Genomic DNA, 26,095 nt, shown 5'->3' with positions numbered 1-26,095 from the left:
TGTTCCCACCAATGAATGTACTAATCATGTTTGAGAGTTGTTGTTTGATTTTCCCGTGCGTCATGATGATTTGTTCTGATGTATGCAAAGCCCCCGCCCTCCCCAAAAAGTGTACTTAAGCACTGCTCAACCCCTGCTCGGGGCTCTGGGCCGCTCTCCCTTCTTGAGTGAGCCCGGAGCCCGAGCGCGCTGGATCTTCAATAAACCCCCTTTTGCTGTTGCATGAGTTGGTCTCTTGGTGGTCTCTTCCTCCGTCGTTCGCTGGTCCCTTACAGGTTGTGGCTGATTCTCTGGTAAATAGTGAAGTGGCAGGTATCCAGTGGCTGGCTCTCCTGTGGATGGCTCTGTGCATTCATCTTCAGGCCACTGTAATATTTAGCTTGTTTTAACTCTTCTGCCTCTGTCAACTCCTGCCATATTGGGCACTACCCGCCTGTCATGGTTGGTTTTCCTTGCCAGAAGGTAGCTCTTTTGAGAAGAGCTTAGGACAGAAGACAGCTGTCCTAAGTCAGGCTCTGTTCCCCTGGTGACTTCCACCATAGAACACTCACACAGTTTCATCATGCCAAATCCTGAGTTGCAGTGGCTTCATTGCTGAGTATTATCTCTATCTTGTCATCTCTGTGGAATTCACTTCTTTCCTAATCTGATCGACCAAGAAGGCAAGCTCACTGCCTGAACACTTGTTCAATTTGGAAACCAAACCCTCATCTCCTTTTCTTGCAGGCAAGACCAATTTCATCGAGTGTTTTTTTTTTTTTTTTTTTTGAGCCTTCCCACTCACTTGGATTGAGATGAGAGGTAAGAAACACCCTGCCCTTTCTCATGTATGTCAACACAAGCACTGCATCCCATGTCATAAAAACTACGCTGAAGATTCTTATTCCCCCTCTCTATCTTCTATGTGTTTAGTCTTGGGTGGGAGTGGAGGGGTTGATGGTGGTGAGGTAGTGCCTGAGGGAGTTTGTGGACTTTAGAGTCAATTCTGTGAAAAGTACAACTCAGTAGCATATTACGAGGTTGGCTGAACAACTGAATGAGCGAATGGATTTGTCTATTTTGAACAGTTACTAGATGGGAATACTGGTGCTATACTGTGAGATATATGGTGGATTGTGAAGCAGAACAAGATTAGTCAGTGACAGAACTCAATGCAAGCCCTGGACTACTGATGCAGGGCTCAGAGCCCTCACTTGCCATCTTTGTATAACCTCTGTCTCAGCAAGGGATGTATTCCTAACACTGATTAATAATGCTGCCTCACACATCAACAAGAGATCAGGAGAATTACCATGAAAAATCAGTTTAGTGTTTTGTAAAATTTGCAACTATGAATAGGGAGGGAAATGTCATTTCCGCCAGAGGCACAGCATCTTGTTCTGCTCTTATGTAAACTCACTGTCAGGCAATCCCAGAAATGCTTCCACTTGCCTCTGGGCAAAATGTCTCCTTTTCATAGAAAAATGTCACCTTTTCTCCAAAAAAAATGGCAGGTGGTGATTTTTTTTTTCCCAAAGGAAAAATGACCTTTGCATTTTGTTAAAAACAACTCTCAAGGACTCAGGCCTTGATGAAAAAGACTGAAAACAATTCCATATCTGCTACTTTGTATTTGAGGTTCTACTGTGTAAATTCTGAGATTACACCCTTACCAGTGGCGTATCCTGTAGGCAAATGTCAGTGACCAAAAATCCTGGCATCTTGTTTTCCAGGAGTGCTCACTGTATGCAGGGTGGATGTTTGTATTTCTGTTGCTGCTCTTCCCAGCTCCTAATCAGACACATGTTTAACCTCATCACTTTAACCCTTGAAAGACTTTATGTTCTAATCCAGCATCACAATCTTATACAAGTCTATGAGAGACTCCTCTGAAAAATGCCAATGTTGCTACATAGTTTGCTTATCATCACACTTGAAGGTATGTTAAGTGCTTCATATTAAATTTAGAGATGAGGCAATCAAAGTCATTTTTTTTTCATGCCAAGTATGTCCTTCTCTCATGAGGACACAGGAGAAATATATCTAGTATCCTTTTTCTCCCCCCTCCGTCTAGTTAGATGAGAAAACAGGAAAGGCAAACAACAGAGGAGAAACAATGACTCAACACTCTAGAACAAGGACAGAGGATGTGAAGGTGATGGTATGGGTAAAGACAGTTCTAGGCTGTGAACCTTGGCTTCAAAAAGCCAAGTTCTCACTTGAATCAATATCACATATACATGGTGTATTTTATTTTTTTCTTTCTGGCAAGAGTTCTCACCAGTAAGAAATGCAGAATCTACCTCACAGAGTCAGATTTTCTAACAAAGTGGCGAATTAGATGATGACACTTAAGATTTACCGTGTGTGCTCTTGTCAGTTCATGCAAATCCTCAGCTGGAGCATGTGAGCGGCACATTAATTACATTGGATACAGGAATAATGTTTCTGCAGCTGCAGCAGTTTGGATATTTGCAGACTCCAGCCTACTCCATCTCTAATTTCCCTGGCAGCTTGCAAAAACCAGCAGAATTACACTTATAAACAAAGGTCTGCATGTTAATTTATCTCCTATTGACTTCAGTGAAGTCTCCTCATTTAGAATGCCGAGATTTATAATTATGAACTAAGATCTAAGACTTTGCTGAAAAAATGAAAGATATTTCTTTCCTCACTCACACGACACGTATCTATGGATGATGGCACATATGTGAACTATTCATTGGGTATTCCCATCCCATTGTGAACATCTGTAGCAGTATGTGCCAACATCCTATACAGATATTTAACTCAGGAAATATTATTTCTCTTAACAGAAACCTTTACCTTGCCTCATGTATTTTCCAGCTATCTTACTCTCCTTCTACTTTTTATTTGTTATGATTCAAGATTAACTTCTTTTTGGAGTGGGTTATCATTTTAAAAATGAAAGACTGTAATGAATAAATGAAAATTAGGTTTTAAGTTCTCTACAATGTATCTAGCAAAAAGGAATTAGAATCCTTTGATATACTGAATGATATTCAACCCAATTGTCATAGTACATGCACACAAAGGAGTTAGAATGTCCCTATTTCAGCTGCCAATAGGATAAAGGTTGCCAACACATTAAACCACAGTTTAAAAATTTCTCCTATGCCTCCTTTAAATTTCAAATAATTTAAAGAAGCAAGGGTTGTCTTTAAATGTTTAATGCTGAGACATTTCATTTCCAGAATTCGGAGGGTGAACTTCCTAAGATGTTCATAGATCCTTTCACATATCACTCATAGAATTCTATAGATTTCTTCAATTTTTTGGAAGGCAGTCTTATAGATGTTAATGGTGGCTATCATTTTCGAGAGATTCCATCTGCTAAACCTTTCTAATAAGTAATTTATATGCCATAAGACTAAGAAAAGTCTTAAAAAAGAAGTGTTAAATAATATTTTAAGGGGAACATAAACAATAATCTGTGACTCTTAATTAAATCTTATGCCTCTGTTGTAATCTATGTTAGAAAATCATTACTACACATATTTATTAATTTGTTCAATCAACAAATCAAACATTTTCCACATATCTGGTAACCATCTGAGCCTCGGGGATTTTTAGTGATCAAGTCAAATGGTGGTCTCTTCCTCATGGAGCTTGTTCTCCAGAGAAAGGGGGCAGTGGCAAGCAAGCTATAGTTTAGCTAAGGAGAGGCAGATACAAACAAGTGACTTCTAAAATAGCAGGTTGTGTCCTACTGAACCCAAGGCTCAGTTCTATTAGTTAAGAAAATGAGAATAGCAGGACCTGAATGAAATTGATACTGTTTAGAAGAATGCATGTGGCAATCTAGACAATAGAATCTGCAAGATCTTTGTATTTCTGTCATTTTGGTTTATTTATAAGTAAGTGAATTGGTGATTTTGGATACAGATTTAAAAAACTGAAGTGAACCGGGCATGGTGGCACACACTTGTAATCCCTGCAATTTAGGAAGCTGAGGCAGGAGGATCGCAAGTCCGAACACAGCCTCAGCAACCTAGTTAGGTCTTAAGCAATTTAGCAAGACTCTGTCTCAAAAAAAAAAAAAAAAGGCTGGGGATGTGGCTCAGTGACAAGCACACTCTGGGTTTAATCTCTGGTACTCCCCCCCCCCCCGAAATAAAGAAAAACATGAGAAAAGTTCTTAAATGCATTTAGATAATACCTTTGCTACAAATATGTCTATCTTAAACTGAACACCTTTCACTAGTATGTCCCAGTCAACACCTCTTTCAAGAAGTATAAAGATATTGTTAACCCCATGATCTCCAAACCATTTCCATTAAATTTAAATAACAAGCTTTCAGATTTTTAAAATACCAATTTTATATCTAGTAAGAATACTTTAAACTAATATCCCTGGTGTGATAATTTCTAGCATCATTTTGAGCTGTGCTCTTAGGCTGAGTCAAGGTCCTACCTACTTCCTGTTTCAGCTGCTGTTGAACCTGAACTGTAAATCAATGAAAAGCTTTTGTGTAGAACAACTTAAAAATAATGGTGATACAATTCCATTTAAGTGAATTGTCTTCGTATTTAATAGCTTAAAAAATGATCATGAACATTATTTCTTAATCTACATCCTATCCCCACTGATACCAACATTAGGGAAAACAAGTTTTAAAGTAATAGACTTTACTGTAACTGTGCTAAAATGGTAATAACATTTTTATCCCGGTACAGAGATGAGAACCAGAATATGACTTGCATAGTTGTCCCTTTTCAAGTGACCTTTTATCCAAAATGTGATTTTAAATGAAGAGGGAATAAAGAACACAGTATAGGGTGTGTGTGTGGGAGAAGAACAGAAAATAGAAATAAGCAGAAAACAGGAATCATTATAGCATTTGGATCACAAGGGTCTTGTTTTAAAGCTAAATGAGTTATTGCTGAAGCATAACATGATTTAAGAATTGGTACAACAAAACAGTTTTTAAAATTCTCTCAAGTGATTTGTTTTGTAGCTAAAAATCAAGCACTTTGTCAACTGTGACCTCTGTATCATGTATATGCCTTCCCAAAAGGTGGACAGTGGATGGAAAGTGTTCAGTATGGTTCTCGCCCTCAATGTGAAATGTCCAGTTATTGATCTAAAAGAAACATCACTTCAGTGGAGATACTAAGTATTTGAACAAAATGAAGTGGGGTTTTGAAGGTTAGGAATGCTTGGAAAGAATCAAGAGTAAATATATTGACAGGTTAAACAAGCACTGTTTATTTCTTCTCCACTGGAGATATTAGTATAGTTCAGCTGGATGGAAATTCAATTCTATTTTCTTGCTTTTATAGAAACTGGTTTTGTATCACCTAACATTTATAAACATATAAAGAGGCAAAAAAGAATATTATTATATCAGAGCATTTGTTTTTTTCAAAAAAGTTATCTAATATAGATCTGAATTTGACTATTTTGCAAGATTAATTTTTTAAAAAATTGAATTGTTACAACCACCTTCTTTACTTTTATTGGAAAGATAAAGTTAAAGACCTGGTGATTTCACTGCTCATAATCTCTGGATATGGAATTTTGATTCACTGCTATTTATCATTAGCTCTACAGAGAACTGGAAGGGAAAATATTATCAATATTTCTTTGCCAGCAACATTGTGAGGGCAGAGAGGGAACCCAGGAGAGTGAGATGTAATTTTCTCAGGGAAATTTAAATAAACATTAAAAAAAAATCAGAAACCAAGACAGTATAGGAAGATACTATAGTAGATAAAAGATCACTAATTTTTTTTTTTTTTTTGGTTATTTTTCCCATCAATGAGTAAAGCTTGGTTTCCCTCCTCTTGAACTAGAGCCTTTTTCTGAACAACAAAAGGAGGTGGAAGTCATGCTGTGGGGCTCTAGGCAAGGCCTAAGAGGCCTGACACCTCTCCCCCAACCCCCGCCTTTTTTGTTGAGAGAGAGAGAGAGAGAGAGAGAGAGAGAGAGAGAGAGAGAGAATTTTTTAATATTTATTTTTTAGTTTTCAGTGGACACAACATCTTTATTTCATTTTTATGCTGAGGATCAAACCCAGCGCCCCGTGCATGCCAGGCGAGCCCGCTACCGCCAGAGCCATATCCCCAGCCCACCTCTCCCTTTTTGCTCTCTTGGAGCCCTCAGCTACTACGTAGAATGACCAAACCACCCAGATGTTGAGACTGTGTGCAAAGAGATGCCTGGCCAGATCTGAAGTGTCACAACCACCCCCGGTGAAGCATCAACATGGGAATAAAGCTATCTGCAAGTCCCAGTCCCTGGAGGGCTTCCACTTGACTACAGCTGCATGAGTCCTGCAGGGAGCCTCCTAGAAGAGTGTGACCCAGCTGATCCCATGAGAGACTGCAGGATCATAAGCAAATGAATGATTGTTCCTTAAAATCACTGAGATTTGGCCTGATTTGCTATGCCACCATAAAAAGATTAGTGGGTGCTTCAAAAGAGTAGAAAATTGACATTTCTCTATTAGTTCATTTGCTTCTTGCAATTGATAAAAGATACCTGAGTGGTTTCCAGGACCTAGATGTGAGCACTTGGTCATATGAAGTGGTAGGCAGTGGTAAAAATAACTGGCTGATGGACTCAGATCTTTATCAGGTTGGCCAGTTGGTAAGAGAACAGTGATGGGAAGACACTGCAGCAGTGTCTGCTCAAAATTGAAAAGGGAGCCTGCGATGGATATTAGTCGATTAGGAGGTAGTAGGAAGACAATGAAAACCTTTTCAAATAACTTCTTTGGCTTTCTCATATTGTTTTTCTAGAGAATGTTCAATTAACTACCATGGAATTTTATTAACTTGCTAAGGAGCTAAGAACAACTGCTGGTGGCCCTGGGTTGGGGGCAGACCCAAAGAACACAGGGGTGAAGAGGAGTGGGAAATCTTTAGATGACCATTAACCAGAAAAATCAGTATTGAATGGGTAGTGCTAAGAAAAGGGGCAGGAACTGCTCTGCCGAGAGCAGGGTGTATAACACCAATGGCCTCTACTTAGTCCTCACTGTTCTCCAGGAGCAAAGGGTAACTAAGATTCCTGATAACACAGTCATGAAACAAGTATCCCCAAACAGCGTTGAAGAGTGAAAATTGTTCATACTTTAATGTCCCCAACTGATTTCTAGAAGTCAGTTTATGTAACTGATATGAAAGATAAATGTAAGGAGGAGTTTTTGTTTTATTTTTCCTGTTGGGTAGATGATCACAGATGATCCCAAAACTTAGTGCCAGGAAAAATTCATAAACACCCCTTTAAAGCAGTTATGAGTAGAAGCTATGTTGAGAGAGGGTGAGGGTAGGATGGAGACATTTGCTAAACTGGAGAGTAGATGGGACAAGAACTTTCTAGCTACCACTACACTCAATGGTCTTCATATCCTACTGGGCATATACTGCAGATCCTAAGACTTCTACTTCAAGACAACAGACTGAATATACACAGCTATCCTGTTTAATAAAGACCCTAAAATGAATAACCTATAACAGTGAAGGGAACCAGAGAGAAGCTATTATCTAAGAGGGGCTGTTAAAGACAAGACAGTTGCTAGGAGCCACAAGCAAATATACGATGTATGGCACCTTTGGTTGTAAAGTGACGCCAGCTAGCCACTGATATGATTATGTTAAGATTTACATTCATATGGAAATTGGACTCCCGCTGTTCACCCTGGCCTGCTACCGGACTCATGTTATGGGACTCATAGAGAGTTCCCATTGGTTGGGGAAGGATAGTAGGAGGAAATTCCGGGGGAGGTCCGGGGGACCCCCGGTTCCGGGAGACGGGAGGTTCCGGTAGACGCCCGCGTGGGAGGACCGGGTTTGGCTTGCCGGCGCCTACAGAGTCTTGGCAGCTTTTTCAAAATAAAGTTTTGTTCCTGCTTGAGTGGCTCGTGATTCTGTGCCCAGCCAAGACTGCGGCATTTGGCGGCCCGTGCGGGGAACGCCTGAAGCTTAGAGGTGAGTAAAATTGCTCGCCCCTGAGGGAAGGCGACAGGATGGGTGCCCATCTCAAAAAACAATGTGTTCTTGTTTTGATTTATTTTGTTTTTATTTCGAGCTCCCTAGCCCTAGAATTTTCTCAGGCGAACTGGGAAAAATGGTTGGCTCAAGGTTTGAAGTTATTCGGCCCTGAGAAAGAGAAAATCGATACAACAATTCTCTGCTCCGTTTTTGTTTCATTCTGTTTCGGCTTTGTTTTATCCTATCTTATTGGGTTACGTTACCTTTATAGTAGATTAGAATCCAGTAAAAAACAAACCGAAAAACTGTTAAGTAAATTGTTAGAGGTCCAGACTATGGTAGAAAAAATGCTAGGTCAAGCAAAAGAGAAGGTCTCTCAAGCTAGTCAGACAGAGGAAAATTTAAAGAAAGCAAGCTTAGAGGAAAAGCAGCCATCAGGTGGAGAATTACAACAGGAGGTTGCTACTAACTCCGTTCTATCACCAGAGGGCATAATTCAACCAACAGCTCCATCTACCGCTGAGCAGCCCTCAACTCCCGTAGTTGATGGACGGAATTCTGAGACAGAACCCCAAAGATTAGCATGCCCTGTACTTGAGCAGGCAGGAGGGCAACGAATTCACCGTACTTTAGATTTCAAAACAATAAAGCAATTAAAGGAGGCTGTAACAACCTATGGGCTGCAAGCTCCCTTCACAATAAGCATGGTCGAATCTGTTACCAACTTGGACATGACACCAGCAGATTGGGCTAACATGTGTCGATCTGTGCTAAACAGAGGACAATATTTGTTATGGAAGGTTGCCAATGAGGAATTTTGCATGGAGACAGCTAGGCGAAATGCAGAAGCTGGTTACCCTCAAAGAAATATAGATATGCTATTGGGAAAGGGACCTTATGAGGGTCAAAGACAGCAAATTGAATATGACCCTGGCGTATACGCACAAATTGCTGTAGATGCAGTTAGGGCATGGAAAACTTTACAGGGGCATGGAGACTTACAAGGTCAATTATCTAAGGTAATACAAGGAACTAATGAACCTTACGCTGAATTTGTAGATAGACTTATTCAGTCAGCCTCTAGGATATTTGGTAATACAGAACAGGTAATGCCATTTATAAAACAACTGGCTTATGACCAAGCAAATCGTTGCTGCAGAGAGGTCATTAGACCATGGAGACATGAAGATTTAAACACATATATTAAATTATGTAGAGACATTAATGAACAAGGGCAAGTCTTAGCAGCAGTACAACAGGCTTTAGATGCCAGGCCAAAAACATGCTATAATTGTAATCAAACAGGACATTTTAAAAGGAGTTGCCCCATAAGAGGAGGTTTTAACAAAGCTGGGTATCAAAGGAATAGAATACCGGGTATTTGCCCACGATGCCATAGAGGGAAACATTGGGCTAATGAATGCCGTTCTCAAACCACCATAGAGGGTATTCCATTATCAAAAAACGGACAAGGACCAAGTGTTTACCCACGATATCGTGGAGAAAGGTATCAGGCTCCATTGCCAAAAAACGGACTAGAGGGCCCAATGCCCCGGGGCCCAAAACCACAAATATATGGGGCAATGGAGGAACCCAACAGCACCATCAAGGTAGTGCCCAGGACGCATTATCCATTAAATCCCTCATCAGACAAACTAGAGGGAGCGCAGGGCTGGACATCTGCGCCTCTGCCAGAGCAGTACTAACTCCAGAGATGGGAGTTCAAATCATTCCCACAGGAGTAAAAGGACCTCTTCCCCAGGGAACAGTAGGCTTATTATTGGGACGCAGTTCTTCTACACTAAGAGGACTTATGATAAGTCCTGGGGTAATTGATCCCGATTATGAGGGTGAAATAAAAATTATAGCTAGTTCTCCAAGAGGTATATCAGTAATTTCACTAGGAGATAGAATAGCACAGTTATTAATAATACCCAGCCTGCATGATAAATTTTCCAGTTGTAATGTAGAAAGAGGTTCCAAGGGATTAGGCTCCACAGGTGTAGATTGGGCTATGCTGTCTTTAAATTTAGATTCTCGCCCAATGCTAAAATTAAATATTCAAGGACATGACTTTAATGGGCTGCTGGACACAGGTGCTGACCTCAGCATCATATCTCGTCAAGAATGGCCAAAACATTGGCCATTACAACAAGCCACTCAAACGCTTCGAGGCCTAGGAGTGGCGACTAATCCCGACAGAAGCGCAATGGTATTAGATTGGAGGGATCCTGAAGGATGTGAAGGAACTATACAGCCCTATGTATTAGATCATCTTCCTGTAAATTTATGGGGACGAGATGTCCTAGATCAATTAGGATTGACATTAACAAATAACATCAATCCTAACGCGCCCACTACTAGGGCTAAACAAGGCTTTAGGAAAGAAAAAAGATTAAGAGAACAAGAACAAGGTATGACAGCACCTATTCAAATAGATCAAGAAATAAATAGACATGAATTGGGTTTTCAGAAAGGGCCACTGAGACAATCAAAATTACTTGGAAATCAGAAAGACCAGTGTGGGTTCCTCAGTGGCCCCTGACTAAAGAAAAGATACAAGTAGCCCATGACTTGGTCAGACAACAATTAGCGGAAGGACATATACAATCTTCCGTATCCCCCCATAATACTCCCATTTTTGTCATTAAAAAGAAATCTGGTAAATGGAGATTATTACAAGATTTAAGAGCCATTAATAATAAGATGGTTATTATGGGACCTGCTCAATCAGGGATTCCTCAATTGTCTGCTTTACCAAAAACCTGGCATGTTTTAGCTATAGATATTAAAGATTGTTTCTTTTCAATTCCAATTCATCCCGAGGATAGTCCACATTTTGCATTTACTATCCCTGCACTGAATCATGAAGGTCCTGATCAGAGATATGAATGGAAAGTACTCCCTCAAGGGATGGCTAACAGCCCAAGTATGTGTCAAATTTATGTTAATAAAGCAATCCAGCCACTTAGAAATCAAAATCCTGAACTACAAATATTTCACTATATGGATGATGTGTTATTGGCACATAAAGATAAAAACACATTACTAGAATGTTATGCCACACTTACAAACTTATTGAAAAATTATAATCTAGAGATAGCAATAGATAAAGTACAATTAAATCTTCCAATTAATTATCTAGGAGTTCTATTATCCTCAACCATGGTCCGTCCACCAAAAATTCAAATACGAGTAGATCAACTCAAATCACTTAATGACTTTCAAAAGCTATTGGGAGACACAAATTGGATAAGGCCTTATCTAGGCATACCAACAGGAGAGTTGGGACCTTTATTTGATATTCTAAAAGGTCCATCAGATCCAAATTCACCCCGCATGTTAACGCCTGAAGCAAGAAAAACATTAAAAATCATTGAAACATATATGGAAAATATGCATTTGGATAGAATTGATATAAGTTTGCCTTTATTATTTATTGTACTACCAACAAAAAATATTCCTACAGGAGTATTTTGGCAGGAAGGTCCATTATTGTGGATACATTTATCTTATTCTCCTAACACTATTCTTACTAGATATCCTGAGGCTGTAGGACAATTGATACTCAAAGGAATAAAAGCAGCTAAGGGAGTATTTGGGATTTCTCCCAATAAAATTATTACTCCATATACTATGGATCAAATTGATGAGTTAGCTAATGAGTTAAATACTTGGGCAATAATCATGTGTAAAACTAGTGTTTCATTTGATAATCACTTACCATCTAATCCTTTGTTGTCTTTTTGGTCTAAGCATCCTGTAGTTTTTCCAAAAATGACAAGAAAAACCCCTATCATAAATGCTCCAAATATATTCACTGATGGGTCAAACAATGGTACAGCAGCAGTAGTTACTCCTGATCAAACTTTTACATTTTTAGTACCCAAGCAATCAGCTCAAAAGGTAGAGCTTAATGCAGTATTACAAGCTTTTATGATGTTTAAAGATTCTGTATTTAATTTATTTTCTGATAGTCAATATGTAGTTAATGCTATAGTATCCCTTGAAGATGCTGGTAGGATTTCACCTTCTTCTACTGTTTTCTCTTTGTTTTCCGCTATACAAAGTCTAATCTGGGACCGAAAAGATCCATTCTTTATAGGTCATATCAGGGCACATACAGGATTGCCTGGAGCCCTTAGTATGGGCAATGAACTAGCAGATAAATCTACACATGATATACATATTTTCTCCACAATAGAAGAAGCTATAAATTTTCATAAAAGGTTCCATGTCAATGCTAATACTTTACAAAAACGTTTTAAAATAACTAAAGAAAAAGCCAGACATATAATAAAATAATGTCAAAATTGTGTGACATTTTTACCACAAGTTAATCTTGGAGTCAGTCCTAGAGGACTGATACCTAACCATATTTGGCAGATGGACGTCACACACTTGCCAGAATTTGGAAAATTAAAATATTTACATGTTACAGTTGATACCTCTTCCGGATTTTTGATGGGCTCCCTTCATGCCGGAGAAAAAACTAAAGATGTTATAGCTCATTGCTTACAAAATTTTGCCACTGTGGGCGTTCCAAAACAGTTAAAAACGGACAATGGTCCTGGTTATACTTCCACCTCTTTTAAACAATTTTGCTCATCATTTGGCATTACTCACATAACAGGAATTCCATACAATCCACAAGGACAAGGCATAGTTGAAAGAGTTCATCAATCTATTAAAATGTACTTATTAAAACAAAAGGAGGGAATTGGAAAGGGGTATATATCCCCCAAAGATAAACTTAAAATAACCCTTTTTACTCTAAACTGTTTAAATTTGGATTCATCGGGACTTAGTGCTGCGGAAAGACATTTGTACCCAAAAAATGTACATAAGCCTAAGGTACTTTGGAAAGATATTCTAACAGGACAATGGAAAGGCCTGGATCCAGTGATAGTCTGGAATCGGGGCGCTGTCTGTGTTTTCCCACAGGATGAACAGCAACCGATTTGGATTCCAGAGAGATTAACTAAAACAATTTCTACAGAAAAAGAAGATGATTTGACTCAAATCCATAACAGCTGACATCCAGAGCTCCAGCTTGGCTATTCTTACATCTGCGACAGTGATTAACCAAGGTTTTTTTTTTTTCAATATCTATTTTATTATTGCATTTTTCCCACATCATAAAGTTCTATTTTAATTTTGAGCTCATACAAACCTAGGTTAATGTTTTTCTGATCAGTTTTATTTTTTGACTGTGTTTTATTTTTTTGACTGTGGAGTTTTTAAACATTGCAATGGAGATTTCACCTAGGTACAGTTACAAGGCCTTTATTTACTATTGTCTTATGTGTTGTATGTTGTGTGCACACTTCTGTTTTGTGTTGTATGTCTGTATGTGTGTATGTCCATATTTCTTATATGAGGAGCGCTCATGAAAAAATGGATCCGAATTTTTTCTTTATTCACGTGATTTATATGGTTTAATTTAAATTAGGTGAACAGCTGTTAATGATTGTTTTTAGAGATGGTTAACAGATCTGTTTGTTTACTAATTTAAATTAGGTAAACAGCTGTTAAGGATTGTTTTTAAAGGAGTTTAACAGATCTGTTTGTTTACTTTCACCTTTCCTTTTCATTATATTTAATAATTCTGTTCAGGATAATGTCTCTTTAGCATCATTGCCAGAATTTCCATCTCCATCCCAATTCCGGTGAAGACTGAAATAAAACCAAACTACAGCTTCTATGATAGCTATCACAGTAAACTGTATAAACTGATGCATCAATGAATATAACTCAACAAGTAATGCTCAATCAAGGACTTGATTTACTTTGGGAGGAAATGGACATATTGATAGACTCCTCCAATTTGAACTGCTTGCAGAACTTGCCTGGACTATATATCAGTTGCATACATTGTGAAATATCATCTGGTGCACCGAATTGTGGTACTGATGGCATATCTTTGCTGATGGTGTCACCAGTGATGCAATTTCCTTGCCAGCTCACCCCATGTTTATTGTGGTAATACTGGCATATCTTTGCTGATGGTGTCACCAGTGACGCAATTTTTCCAAAGGAGCCATCAATTGGCTTGGTGTCGTGGCATTTCTGTATCCTCCTCCCTTCTACTAGTGATGGTCTAAAATTTGGGGGCCAACAGAGGTGAGGCAAGAACCTCACCCCCCCACTGGTGCATAGGCCTATCCACAAGCATGGCTGAATGCTGGACCGGTAGTCAGTGACGGGTTGATCTGATTACAGTGGATTCAACCTAAGACAGGAAGCTGACGCCTAAATGTCAGTTCTCCCATGACGGGTAAGAACCATATGTTAAATTGGACAACCTACCAGGCACGGTCCCTAGCCACATTGCTTGTTGCTTAATTAAACAGAAGGGGGCAGATGCTAGGAGCCACAAGCAAATATACGATGTATGGCACCTTTGGTTGTAAAGTGACGCCAGCTAGCCACTGATATGATTATGTTAAGATTTACATTCATATGGAAATTGGACTCCCGCTGTTCACCCTGGCCTGCTACCGGACTCATGTTACGGGACTCATAGAGAGTTCCCATTGGTTGGGGAAGGATAGTAGGAGGAAATTCCGGGGGAGGTCCGGGGGACCCCGGTTCCGGGAGACGAGAGGTTCCGGTAGACGCCCGCGTGGGAGGACCGGGTTTGGCTTGCCGGCGCCTACAGAGTCTTGGCGGCTTTTTCAAAATAAAGTTTTGTTCCTGCTTGAGTGGCTCGTGATTCTGTGCCCAGCCAAAACTGCGGCAGACAGTCAGAAAAATCAAAGAATATGGAATGTCAATAAGGACATGATAGATGTTGTATTAGGATTTGGAAGGTATATTCTGGAATAGGGGTTGCTAAAACCTGCTGCTGACAATGATTATAAATAAAGTTTTATTGGAACAGCCATATGGGTGAATAAATGAACATACCTTTTTGTTCATGTATGTCTAGGGCTCCTTTCATGAGGGTGGAGTCAAGTTGTTGTGTCAGAAGCCCCTGGCCTAAAAAGTCTAAAATATTTACTATATGGCCCTTTATAGAAAGAGTTTGCTGATTCTTATTCTAGTTCTTTCTTGGATGGGACAGTAACAAGGACAAGACTGACTCTCAGTTGCTCCTCAAAACTCCAGAAAGGATAGGGATCAGGAAGCATCTGATATGAGCCTACAGAAGCTCTGCTCTGCCACACACCCACTTGCAGAACTCCCCCCAAATACTATAAATCAGAGAATAAGGGTGTCCCAAAGAGCAAACTAAAAGCCCCAGAAAACAAGCTAGACATTCACATTCTAAGTAAAACTGACCATCTTCAAAGTCTGCTACAAATGCAGGATTTCCAAGTAACTTTTTTTGTGTTTCACTTTTAAATATGGACAACCAAGGATACAAGACATGAGGACAGTGCCCTAGTGCCATGAGGACACAGGAGAGGACATGGCTATAGAGAACAGTGGGAGAGACATAAGCCAAATTCCCAAGTGTCAGCTGTACAACCAGCCCACATGGTACGGGGATTGCCCATTAAGAAAGGAGACCCTCTACAACATTCAATATGATGGTACTTTTGGGAGAAAAACTTAGGGTCATTTTAAGAAAGGTATAGCAGTAAAACAATTAAAAAGACAACGTGAAAGTCAAATGGTGTTTAAGGGAAGCTATGTATTTATGGTACATTAGTGGGCATGAGGAACAAATGTACAAAGTCATAATAATGCAAAAACTATATAAACTTTATCAAATTAGGTAGAAAACTCTTATTGAGAGGATGTGGGAGGGAAGATAGGGTATATAGAAACTAAAGCTCTATTTTTTGTAAAAAGAAATAAATACAGGTCATCTCTAAATTGTTAAGACAACAGTATGTAAGTGCACTAATTAGAAGAGTGAAGGTAGCCACCAAAAGAAATATCGACTAGAGCACAAACTGATTGCATCTGGGATAGGGGCCTGGAGGGTGGGAAGGGGCGGGACAGGGCAGGCAATATTTTATGTAGCACAAATATTTTGATGCTATTTTTTTTAACCATGTGTGTGCCTAGCTTTGACAATTTTTAAAAGTACATAAGTGCACATTCCCAAACACCAGTCCCTGATATTTGGAAACTGCAGGTCTGGAGGCATAGGAATTTGCATTTTTAAAAACCTCCCAATTGGTTCTGACAAAGTTGGACTTGGACCCTGACATTTACAAAGACATTGAAGTAGCAATTAGCACAAGAGCAGCAACAGAGATCTGCTCAAATGAAGAAATGCCAGAGGCTCAAGAATGCCACCATGTTTAACTTTAAGAATGCTTGCTGTGATCTTATTAATAAAACGGGTAAATATTTTTAAAGGGCAAATAAAAACTAACAGATTGTGAGTGACTTTGCAATTCCACCCTCTTCTCTGGGTCAGCTTTCCTCTCTACATGTGTTGACAACCACAAACCTTGATTCAGAACTTAGCCTGGGGTAAAACAGGAAACATCATGTAGCAAGGAATGCTTTTCAGCTGAAGGATGTTATATAAATATCTTTTAGACTCTGGCTTCTATGCAAGTCAAGTTAAATCAAACTTGATTTTTAAAATACTTTAAAGAATGTTAACAGGTCTCTGGTGCCTGATCACTTGAATGTGTAGAATACTTAAAAATCAGAAGTTAGATGGTTTCTGAGCTTCATGTTAATTTCATCTGAGCAACCTTCTTCTGGAATATTGTAGTACCAGTGGGAATCAGCTCAATTAGTTGTCAAAAAGCAGCCAGAAGCATACTGCCCTTCTTTCTCCTGTCCTCTACTCTTTCCCAAGAGTCAGGGCTGACTAAGAAAGAGAAAATTCCCTAGTCCTCCTTGTTTCTCCTGTGCAGGATCCTAGGTGAACTTTTCAGCACAGGAGATTTTTTTCTTTGTGTCCCAACAAACTATTGACATCTAAATTAAAGACCTCCTAAAGCTAGGAAAGTTAACTGAAATATTTTTATGCATGTTTCAATGTCAAATGAGACTGCTCAGATTTTAAATATCAATGATTCAATGATTTATCTTTTTATCTATCTGTAGTGTCTCTTATTTTGGTAATTCTTGAAGTTTATTTTTTATATGAAGTCTCTACAAAAAAGAAACATGATTTTGTCCTTAGCGTATATTTTCTCTTAAATTTCATCCCCAAACTGGAAAGCAGATTTGTTTTTTGCTCCAATGCTGACTACCTCAACTAAGTACCAAAAAATAGACTGTTAGAAAAGAGGATGTCAAGTTAAGTACCCCTGAGTTCAATCCCCAGTACAAAAAAAAAAAAAAAAAGGACTTCCGATTTCAGCCCATTCAATTTTCACTTCTTCATTTATAAAGAGCATCCATCCAAGTACTCATTGAGCACCTGCTGTTTGCCAAGTGCTATTTTCTTTCTAGAGATACATGTAAACAAAACAGCAGTCTTAGAGTAAAGCTTTATGCCTAATTCCTCATTGAAAATGTATGATAATGGCTTTAGATATAGGTACATGTGCATTTATATTTTTATTTGAGGCTATAAGAATTTATCATTTTTTTTTCTTTTTTTGCCATATGATTTATTTTTATTTTTTATTTATTTTATTTTTTTAGTCATACATGACAGCAGAATGTATTTTCACATATAATACATACATAGAATGTACATACATCAATCATATTGTCTATTCTATTCTGCTTCCCTTCCAATTTATCATTTTTTATTATTGTTGCAAGTCTAAATAGTTAACCTTTACCCCTTGTGGTTATTATTTGACTAGCTACATCACCATAAAGACACGTTGAAGATGACCCATTAATATGCACTGTGATGGCATATAAACCTTTTCCTAGGTCTTCCCGCCACTGTGCTTCTGCACATGCTGTCACCTCTTTGAACAGCCTTCTTCACTTGTCTACCCAGCAAATGTCTGTTCATCATGCAGAGCTGTCAGACATCATCTTCTCTATGAGGATTTCCCTAAGCATCTCCCCATAAAGCTGTCCCTCCTTTTCTCTGTTCTATTTCTGTCCCTAAGTACTTATTTTTATTGTTGCATTGATATAAATATTCATTAAGAGATCACTCATTATTTCTACACTGTAAACTTCTTGAAGACAGAAACAGTTGTCTCTCTGGTTTTGCATCCCTATTAATTAACAGAACGTCTGGCTTATACAGACAGTCAATAAATATTTGTTGAACTGCAGAGCCATTCTCTCTATTATAACTTGTGGAATGTCACAGAAATGTGTTGACATTTGTTTTTAAATAATCTCCCTATTTGAAGTAAAAGTTAAACATTTTGCAATATTTAGGAAGAATTACATTTTGTTTTATTAATTCTTGTCCAATGAGGGAATTGCCATCACTATAAAAGCCTCACACAATTGTAGAGTAAGCAACATACTTTTCTTTTTAAAACTTTCTGATGCTTGCTCCCTGACTCCTGACTTTGTGCCAACAGAATGGGCACTATAGACCCATTACCTGTCACAATTTCTTGCTCATGTGTCTGATAGTCTCCCCAACCCACCAGATGTAAACTCCTCGAGAGCCAGGTCCATGTCACTTTTGCCTTTGCAGGCATGTGTACTGCAATGACTATGAAAGGGAGCTGCTTGGCAAGCAATTGTTAAATGCATCGGCAGAAGACCAAAGAGGAGAGAGTGCATAGACTTAAATCCTGGGTTATTCTCTTTCCATTAGAAACTGCTTTGTGATTTTTTTTTTCTCAGTGAAGAAAACAGGTGAAATTCTAAGTAAATCTTTGACTTCGTTGTTGAATAAAGCTAAGTTAGACTCTGTGGGTGTGGCAAACTACTAAAATGAGTTAGAAAGGAAAAAGATTTGCTGTGAAAATATTTTTATTTTAGTTCGTCTTTGAAGTTTACACTGAAAGAAGCCCTTCTAGTTTTGAAAAATGGAATAATGGGTTCTATCAGAGAAAAATAATTAGGTTCTTTACTATGAAAAGAAATGGATTTGTAAAATATTTCGCTGAAGTTCAAAAGCCCTGGGGATCCTTTCCCTTCTGCTAAAGTAGTATTAATCCCAGACTTTACTTTTATCTAATTGTAGGCAATAAATTTTTTAAATTAAATTATTTGATGTTTTTGAGTTTTTTTTTTTTTTTTTTGGCAGAGAGACAGTGTGGATAAAATATCACCAGATGAATAGGGGAATTGGACACTTTCTAACTCACTCTTACAGAAAATTACGTGTATGTGATTTTTACAATAGTAGTTGTTTACGAAAGGTGAGTTAGTTTTGAAACTTCATTTCAACTTTTCAGGAGATGAACCATTTCCTTAAATATACATTATTACTCACTAATAAGCAGCAGTGTCAAATACATTCACAAGGGCATCTTGAAAAACGTTATTTATGGAGAAACTAATAAATGATAAGATAGCATTGATAATTTTTTTTAAAAAAAGTGTCAGATGACCTCAATTTTATATTTCTCCATATACAAACCCCTTTGAAGCTCACAGAGGAACAACTCATAAAGGTCACAATAAAGTCATCTATACACCCAAAGCGAATCTCTAATTTTTATATGTAATAGGAGCCACATACTTTAGAAGGTGATATCAAAAATTAAATCAACATTGTGGAAAAATGCAAAAATGGTGATGGATCATATATCTTTGGAGATATAATTACTGTATAATATTCTAAGGCTTACAAAGTTACACTATAAAACTCTTGAACTGGCATTTTAAACGCACAAGATCAAATTTAATTTCTTCATTTTTTTCTAGATAAAGAAATTAATATTTATAAGTTATGGAACTCATTCAAGGTCATGGGCCAGGTAGGAGAATTTAAAATCAGACTGTGAAATCAGACTTAGTTTATTACTTTTTCCTCTACTCTGTGCACTTTTCTATACTTTAATTTTTCTTTCCTTAACAATTTGCTTCTATATTTCCATGTGAAATTAATTTCAGTTATAATTTAGAGATAGATAGACATCTAAGTAATTGTATATGAAAATTAATTTGTAAGAACTAGGAAAAATCCCACATATTAGAAAATTGTATGGGTACCTGTAAAGACTAATGCCATTTAAATTTTTTCTCTATGAGATGGGCATGCATATTTAAATATCTAACCTGGGCAATTTAGCACAAGAATATTACAAGATTAATAGAGATTTAAAAGTATGGGTGGCTGAACTTAAGTTAGAAAAGTGTGAAATGTTAATCACATCCCAAAGAAGGAGTTCTGGAGATGAATTAGGAAAGTGTCAATCTCAAGAGTCCATTGAATCCAACAAACAGAAGTGGCAGTGTGAAAAATAAGGCAAAAATGATATTCAAAGTTGTTTCCAAAATACTTCCACTTGATAATATTAAGTTTAGGAAAGAGAAAACTTGGGGTTTTCCTAAAGGAGAACTTTTGAATTAAACACACACAAGTAGCACCATATAATTGCCTCCAGAAAAAAATGATATTGCAGAACAATTTTCTCAAGCACTAAGGAACTTACCTGTTTCCATCTTTCCATCCTGTGCTGCAGGCCCATCCGGAATCACACTTTTCACCTGCAGAAACTCATCAGGCTCATCTCCACCAATGATGGTAAATCCAAAACCCATGTTGCTCTTTTTTAGGGTGGTGCTGAGGAATGTTCCCTTCAACTGGGATGCATCCCGGGTGAAGAGTGGTTTTTCTACATTGGCCAATATAAGTTAAAAAAGAAAAAGCATGTTTAAGGAAAGTTCTTGGACAACAGAAAACCAGCCAACGAGCAGCAATCCCAGGGGTGGAGGTGAGTGAGGGTCGTACGCAGTAATGCAAACAGGTGGTGGCTGCAAGAGGAGCAAGACTGCTAGAACTTTCTACAAATGTAGTACAGTCCCAAGCATCCAGGGAAAATACAAAGGCTGTTTGGTTTTCGAGAAACTTTTTGTCAAGTCAGCATTTTTATTCATTAGTTAGCTTTCTTGTACTTTAAAAGGGCTCTATCATCAGGCTGCCAGAGCCTTCAGATAGAGGATAAAGAGCCCAAATCATCCAGACACATCTGGATATGTTCCTCTTATAGTTATGAAAGAACCCAGGTAGGAGGTATATGTGAATGGCGGGTCCTGCACAGAACCTTGAAGAGATAGAGGTAGAAAACCAAAATGGACTTTGTGGTTATTTTAGAGAATAATGGCACAGCATTTAAGCAGGTACAGATATCATAATTAGAGAAGCAGTAGACTATGACCATATATTGAAAGGTCCAAATTGTTTAGAGAGAATACCTGGATGTGGGACTGAATTCATTTCTGCTTACACCCCTATACTGTGAAATGCTATAAAGATAATCAGGTAAGTAAATTTATGGTGACCCAAATGTGTTTAGTACACTCTAAAATGTGAGAAAAAAGCAAGCTGAGCTGATACTTCTAGATAGAATTATGAATGTAAAGGTAACACATTTTGTAACAATATGTCCACACATCCAAATCATGGGCCTAAATAATCTGAGTAGAACTTGAGCCCCCTCATTTAGTTTGCCCACTAATTTGTTATATGATAGGCTTTTCTGGCTACGATCTGTGATCTGTAGTAAACATGTTTCTAAGCATATTAAATGCTTTGAAAATAACAGTCATAATAAGAGACAGAATTAGCATCTCCTTTAAACCTCACCTATGTATTTTATGACACTCTTTTTAGTTGCATTTGGATGATGTGATTTGATAACTATTTTGTATGATACTTCTGTTGCTACATTTTGGGTGATATATAATAAACAAATTGTAAAACAGTGAGTCATTATATTGGAGTTTATTTTATCTCTGTTCACATACCTATCGGTATATCTTTATTGAAAACAGAGTTTCTTTAAAACATAAATGAAAAAAAATCCATATACAATCTTCTCACCTATGTTCACTGTAGCAATGCTTACAAGTCGAGAGATGCTCCCAAGAGGACCTTTACATTCATTTCACTGTGCTGCAGTGCTCAGTGTGAAACTCAGCAGCAGGCAAGTCTAGGCTCCTGACTCCAAAGCATGATTTTTTTCTTTGGTGGGGGGTACCGAGGATGGAACTCAGGGGCACTTAACCACTGAGCCACATCCCCAGCCCCAGTTTTGTATTTAGAGACAGGGTCTCACTGAGTTGCTTAGTGCCTTGCCATTGCTGAGGCTGGCTTTGAACTTAGGATCCTCCTGCCTCAGCCTCCCGAGCTGCTGGGATTACAGGCGTGCGCCACCATGCCCGGCTTCAAAGCATGAAATTTTTTTTTTTTTTTAATGAATAGAAGCCCACAAGACGTGAACATTTGTGCAGCCACTCATCCTACTACGTGGCTCTCAGGTACAGTCAGTTCTGCAAGCTGCCCTGGGACATACCGAAGGACCATGGTCTCCCTGCGTGGTCGCGGCGATAGTAAGACAAGTCATTCACACTGCACGACCTCTCCGGGGCAGTGCGAGGGCACATGGATTTGGGCCTAGGTAATGTCGATGAGGAGCTGGCTACTGTCACAAAGGAGAACAAGCCTCATTCTTATGCTTAGTCTTCAGAAGACAAACTTGAGTCTCTATGAATCTTTGCCGTTTATAGAAGCACTGTCAAAACCCATTAATCTCCACCTGGCAACACGCTGTAACTTCCTATAAGGTACTGCCTGAGGCTTTAACTTAATCTGTGGTTGTTAAATGCATTAGTTTAGAAATAATGCAAACACCCAGCTAAAGCTAATAGAAGGGTCTGAGGAAAGCAAATCAATTATTCGCAACGACCCAAGCTACAGGCAAATCTGCAAGTGCAGACGGTTTGTCAGACCACTTTTCTTTGCAACACCGCATGCTGACATGGTACAGTACCTCGGAAACCTGGGGCCTGCAGGGGCTTCGTTCCAAGTTCTGTGTGGGGCATGTTATGCTGCTGTAGCTTCCTTTTTGCTTCCAGGACAGGATTTTCAAACTGTGTTCTTCTATTTATGTGGCTAAAAAAGAAAATTTCAAATTAGGATAACAGTGGGGCAAAGTCATTTAAGAGAACATACATATGTGGCCAACTACAGAGAGCAGGTGATTAAGGGACAACTTATCTGATCACAGTCAAGGGCGTCACCCAGCACGCAGTCGGGCTTCCGATGGAGCTGGCTTGTGCACAATGCACATTTCTGTGACGAGTGCAGAGTTTTCAATGGCTCTATTGTTATCGTATTAATGTTTTGCTTGGTTCAGCCAAAAGCCCAGAATGTGCATTGGCTTTCTGGTCTACTCTGTTAGTTTGAGATGAGCTTCATGTATTAAAAAAAAAAATGGCCAACAAATGAAGTTTATACTGAATAGTGTTGAAGAAAAGAATATCCTCTAAGCCTTGTAAAGTCCCCTATACTTTACTGGATGAAGGTGAGATAAGTTCACTGATAGTACAGCAACTCAAATCCACACTTTTTAAAGTTAGACCTGGCTTGAAGGGCTAACTATAAAAAGGAGAAATTCCCAAGGATACTCATGAAAGTTAGAGAATAGCTGTAAGGAGACTGATGCTGAAATCAATCAGAAGTAGAGTGTTCTCATTCTACATGGTGAGACGGAGACTTGAAGACAAGAGACACAGAGTGGTTGGAAGCCACTGTGGCTCAGCTACCCGAGGGCTTATATCAGAAAACAATGTATCGCTATATAACAAGCTGTTTAAACTTTATCTGGCTGCAGAGTAGAAACCAATGGCAATCCTGTCTAGTACTGGTGGCCATGATGCTCTTTCTCTGGGATACACATGTTCCAGGAGAGGGCTGGCCTGGATGTTGATTTTGGTTCTTTGCACAAACAGGATTAAACTGTAAAAGCATGATGAGGCCAGAGGGATTAGAATAGGAACTGGCAATTCCTAAGCCTTTAACTCTGTGATAGTTACTATATATAATGTTTCTGCAGAACACCATGAACTTGAATTTGAATTATTCCCATTTTAAAGGCAACGTGACTGATACACAAGAGAGGTTGAATGACATTCTCAATTACATGCCTCATGAGTGAAAATTCTGGGATTTGGCCATCATGTCGATTTCTACAGAGGGCCTCTTTTCTATATACTTTCTCATTTCAGTGTCTGACTTCACATTGGCAAGTGCACACATGTCACCTACACGTGCACACGCAGGTACACCTAACAAACCACTCATCGTGTCTTCTAAAAGCATACACTGAAAAGGAGAGATGTAAGAAGCCAAACCTCAACAATCAATTTTCTATTATTACAACTCTGATAGTATCTGGTAAGATAGAAAAGCGGTTGCCAGAAATACAATGTGACTGCAATACATAATTCTTTGTGGGAGGCAGGCAGGAGAGCTGCCTGTCACATAGTCTGGGTACTCAATCAGTCCTGTATCCACATCCCAGCTTTACCACTTAATTACCTGTGTGACATTGGGCAGGTTATTAAAACCGAGTCTTGGTGACTTAATCTGTAATATGGGCATACTATTGTCTTCCTCTGGGGGTGGTTGTGAGGGTTAAGTACACTAATGAATGTTAGCACAGGGGTTTGAGAGTGGACATGCTCAATAATTAGTGACAGCTGTTACCACCATTGTCATCATCCTAATCACCACTAGCAGCATTTTAATCACCACCATCACTGCCATCAAGAAAGGCTTTATTGAGGGACCTTAAAAGCACTGGGACCTTGCTCTAACTGCCTCTGGTGTGGTTTAGGAAAGGGGTGCTTTTTGTTAATCAGACTCACCGATATGGGGTTCAAGGTAGACCTATCTAGGAAAAAACGACTTCCCAATGGGAGTAACACACTACTGCCCTGCTCTTGTGCACCAAGGAGACCCCAGGGCTGTGGTGTACAGTGGGCCAGGGCATGTGCTTTCATAGACTCCTCACTACACAGACACCACTCGGCTTCAGAATCGCCAGAGTCTGAAGCCTCTCTTTGTTTCTCTCCAGTATCAGGTAACTTCCTCAGTAAAGTCCTCTGTAATCGTCTTGCTGCCCAGAAACGAGCCATCCCTCCCTCAGCCTTACGTATTGACTAGCTTCACCGTGGGCTGCCTTGCCCAGCTGCCCTTTGTTTTGGACGTACTTGGAGCTACTCCAGCAGGCAATAGCCTAAAAAAGACTCTCACCTTTCAAACCTTAGATAAGGGTTTCAAACCTAATGGAAACTCCTGCACGTGAGATTCAGAATATCCATGGTGCAGCACCTGAAGCAAGATGACGGGGCTAAGAGTGGCATCTTGGGAACATTTTTAAACTTGAGAAGCACTGATATCCTTCCTATGGTTTGGTCCTTGGCTATGCCCCAGCAAACCATGTGTTGAAGGCTTGGTTCTTGACTTGGTGCTCTTGGAAAGCGGTGGAAGATTTAAGAGGTGGGGCTTCGCGGAAAGTTTTAGATCATTTTGGGGCATTCCCTTGAAGGAGACTGTGGGGCGATGGTCCATTTTTCTTTCTCTCTAGGTCTTTCAGTTCTCAGCCGTGAGGTGAGAACTCTGCCTTGATCTCTACTTGTAATGTATTATGCTACCAAAGGCTCAAAGCAATGGGGCCAATTAGTCATGAACTGAAACTTGAGAAACTCTGAGACAAAAGAAATTGTCTTTTGACTATCTCTGCTATTTTGTTACAGTAATGGAAAGTTGCCTCACACACAGTGCCAAGGATGTTATCGATACCTTTCCTATTTATTCCTAACTCCTTCCCTAACTTCTCCAGCCACATTCCCAGTCTGTGTGATGCTCTTCCCCAGGGTGCTCATAAAACCTTGATAGTCCTCTCTCATTGCAATTTATTTTATTATTTTCTTATATCTTTCATCATGAAGAGGATTTAAGGAATGTTTTAAGAACAATGGCAACAAGTAAACAAAATTGGGATAAAGTTGCTTGGATCTTGGTGGAAGGTCATAGACAAAATTGGTAATAGAGAGTCCTATTTGTTTACTAGAGTTATGTCATTGAGAAGTGGGTTATATTAGATTGGGTAGAGAGAAGAGATGGGAGGGGAGGGGAAGGGTAGGGGGGAATGGAAGGGCAGCAGAATAAAACAGACATTATTATTGCTGTGGGTATATATGTGACTGCATGACCAATGTAATTCTGCAACCTGTATACTCAGAAAAATGAGAAATTATATCCCATCTGATTCAAATGTATGATATGTCAAGGTCATTGTACTTTCATGTGTAATTAATCAAAACAAAAAAAAGAGAGAGAGAAAACTGT

The 26,095-nt window shown here is 39.0% G+C and overlaps 1 protein-coding gene across 3 annotated transcripts in view; it reads right to left on the bottom strand.

Moving 5' to 3' along the window:
* The window catches only part of MAGI2 (membrane associated guanylate kinase, WW and PDZ domain containing 2), a 1,381,189-nt gene that overhangs the window by 284,993 nt on the left and 1,070,101 nt on the right, over positions 1-26,095 (bottom strand). For all 3 annotated transcript variants that reach the window (XM_081288532.1, XM_081288533.1, XM_081288534.1), the window contains exons 8-9: positions 22,731-22,852; positions 20,391-20,573 (exon numbers count right to left, since the gene is read on the bottom strand). In XM_081288532.1, the coding sequence (XP_081144658.1) occupies positions 20,391-20,573; positions 22,731-22,852 (305 nt within the window). The remainder of the gene's footprint in view (positions 1-20,390; positions 20,574-22,730; positions 22,853-26,095) is intronic.

This window comes from Spermophilus citellus (genome assembly GCF_964194105.1).
Source record: "Spermophilus citellus genome assembly, chromosome: 3".
NCBI lineage: Eukaryota > Metazoa > Chordata > Mammalia > Rodentia > Sciuridae > Spermophilus > Spermophilus citellus.
Note: the sequence above shows the minus strand (reverse complement) of the source record. Positions and strands in the feature narration are given on the sequence as shown.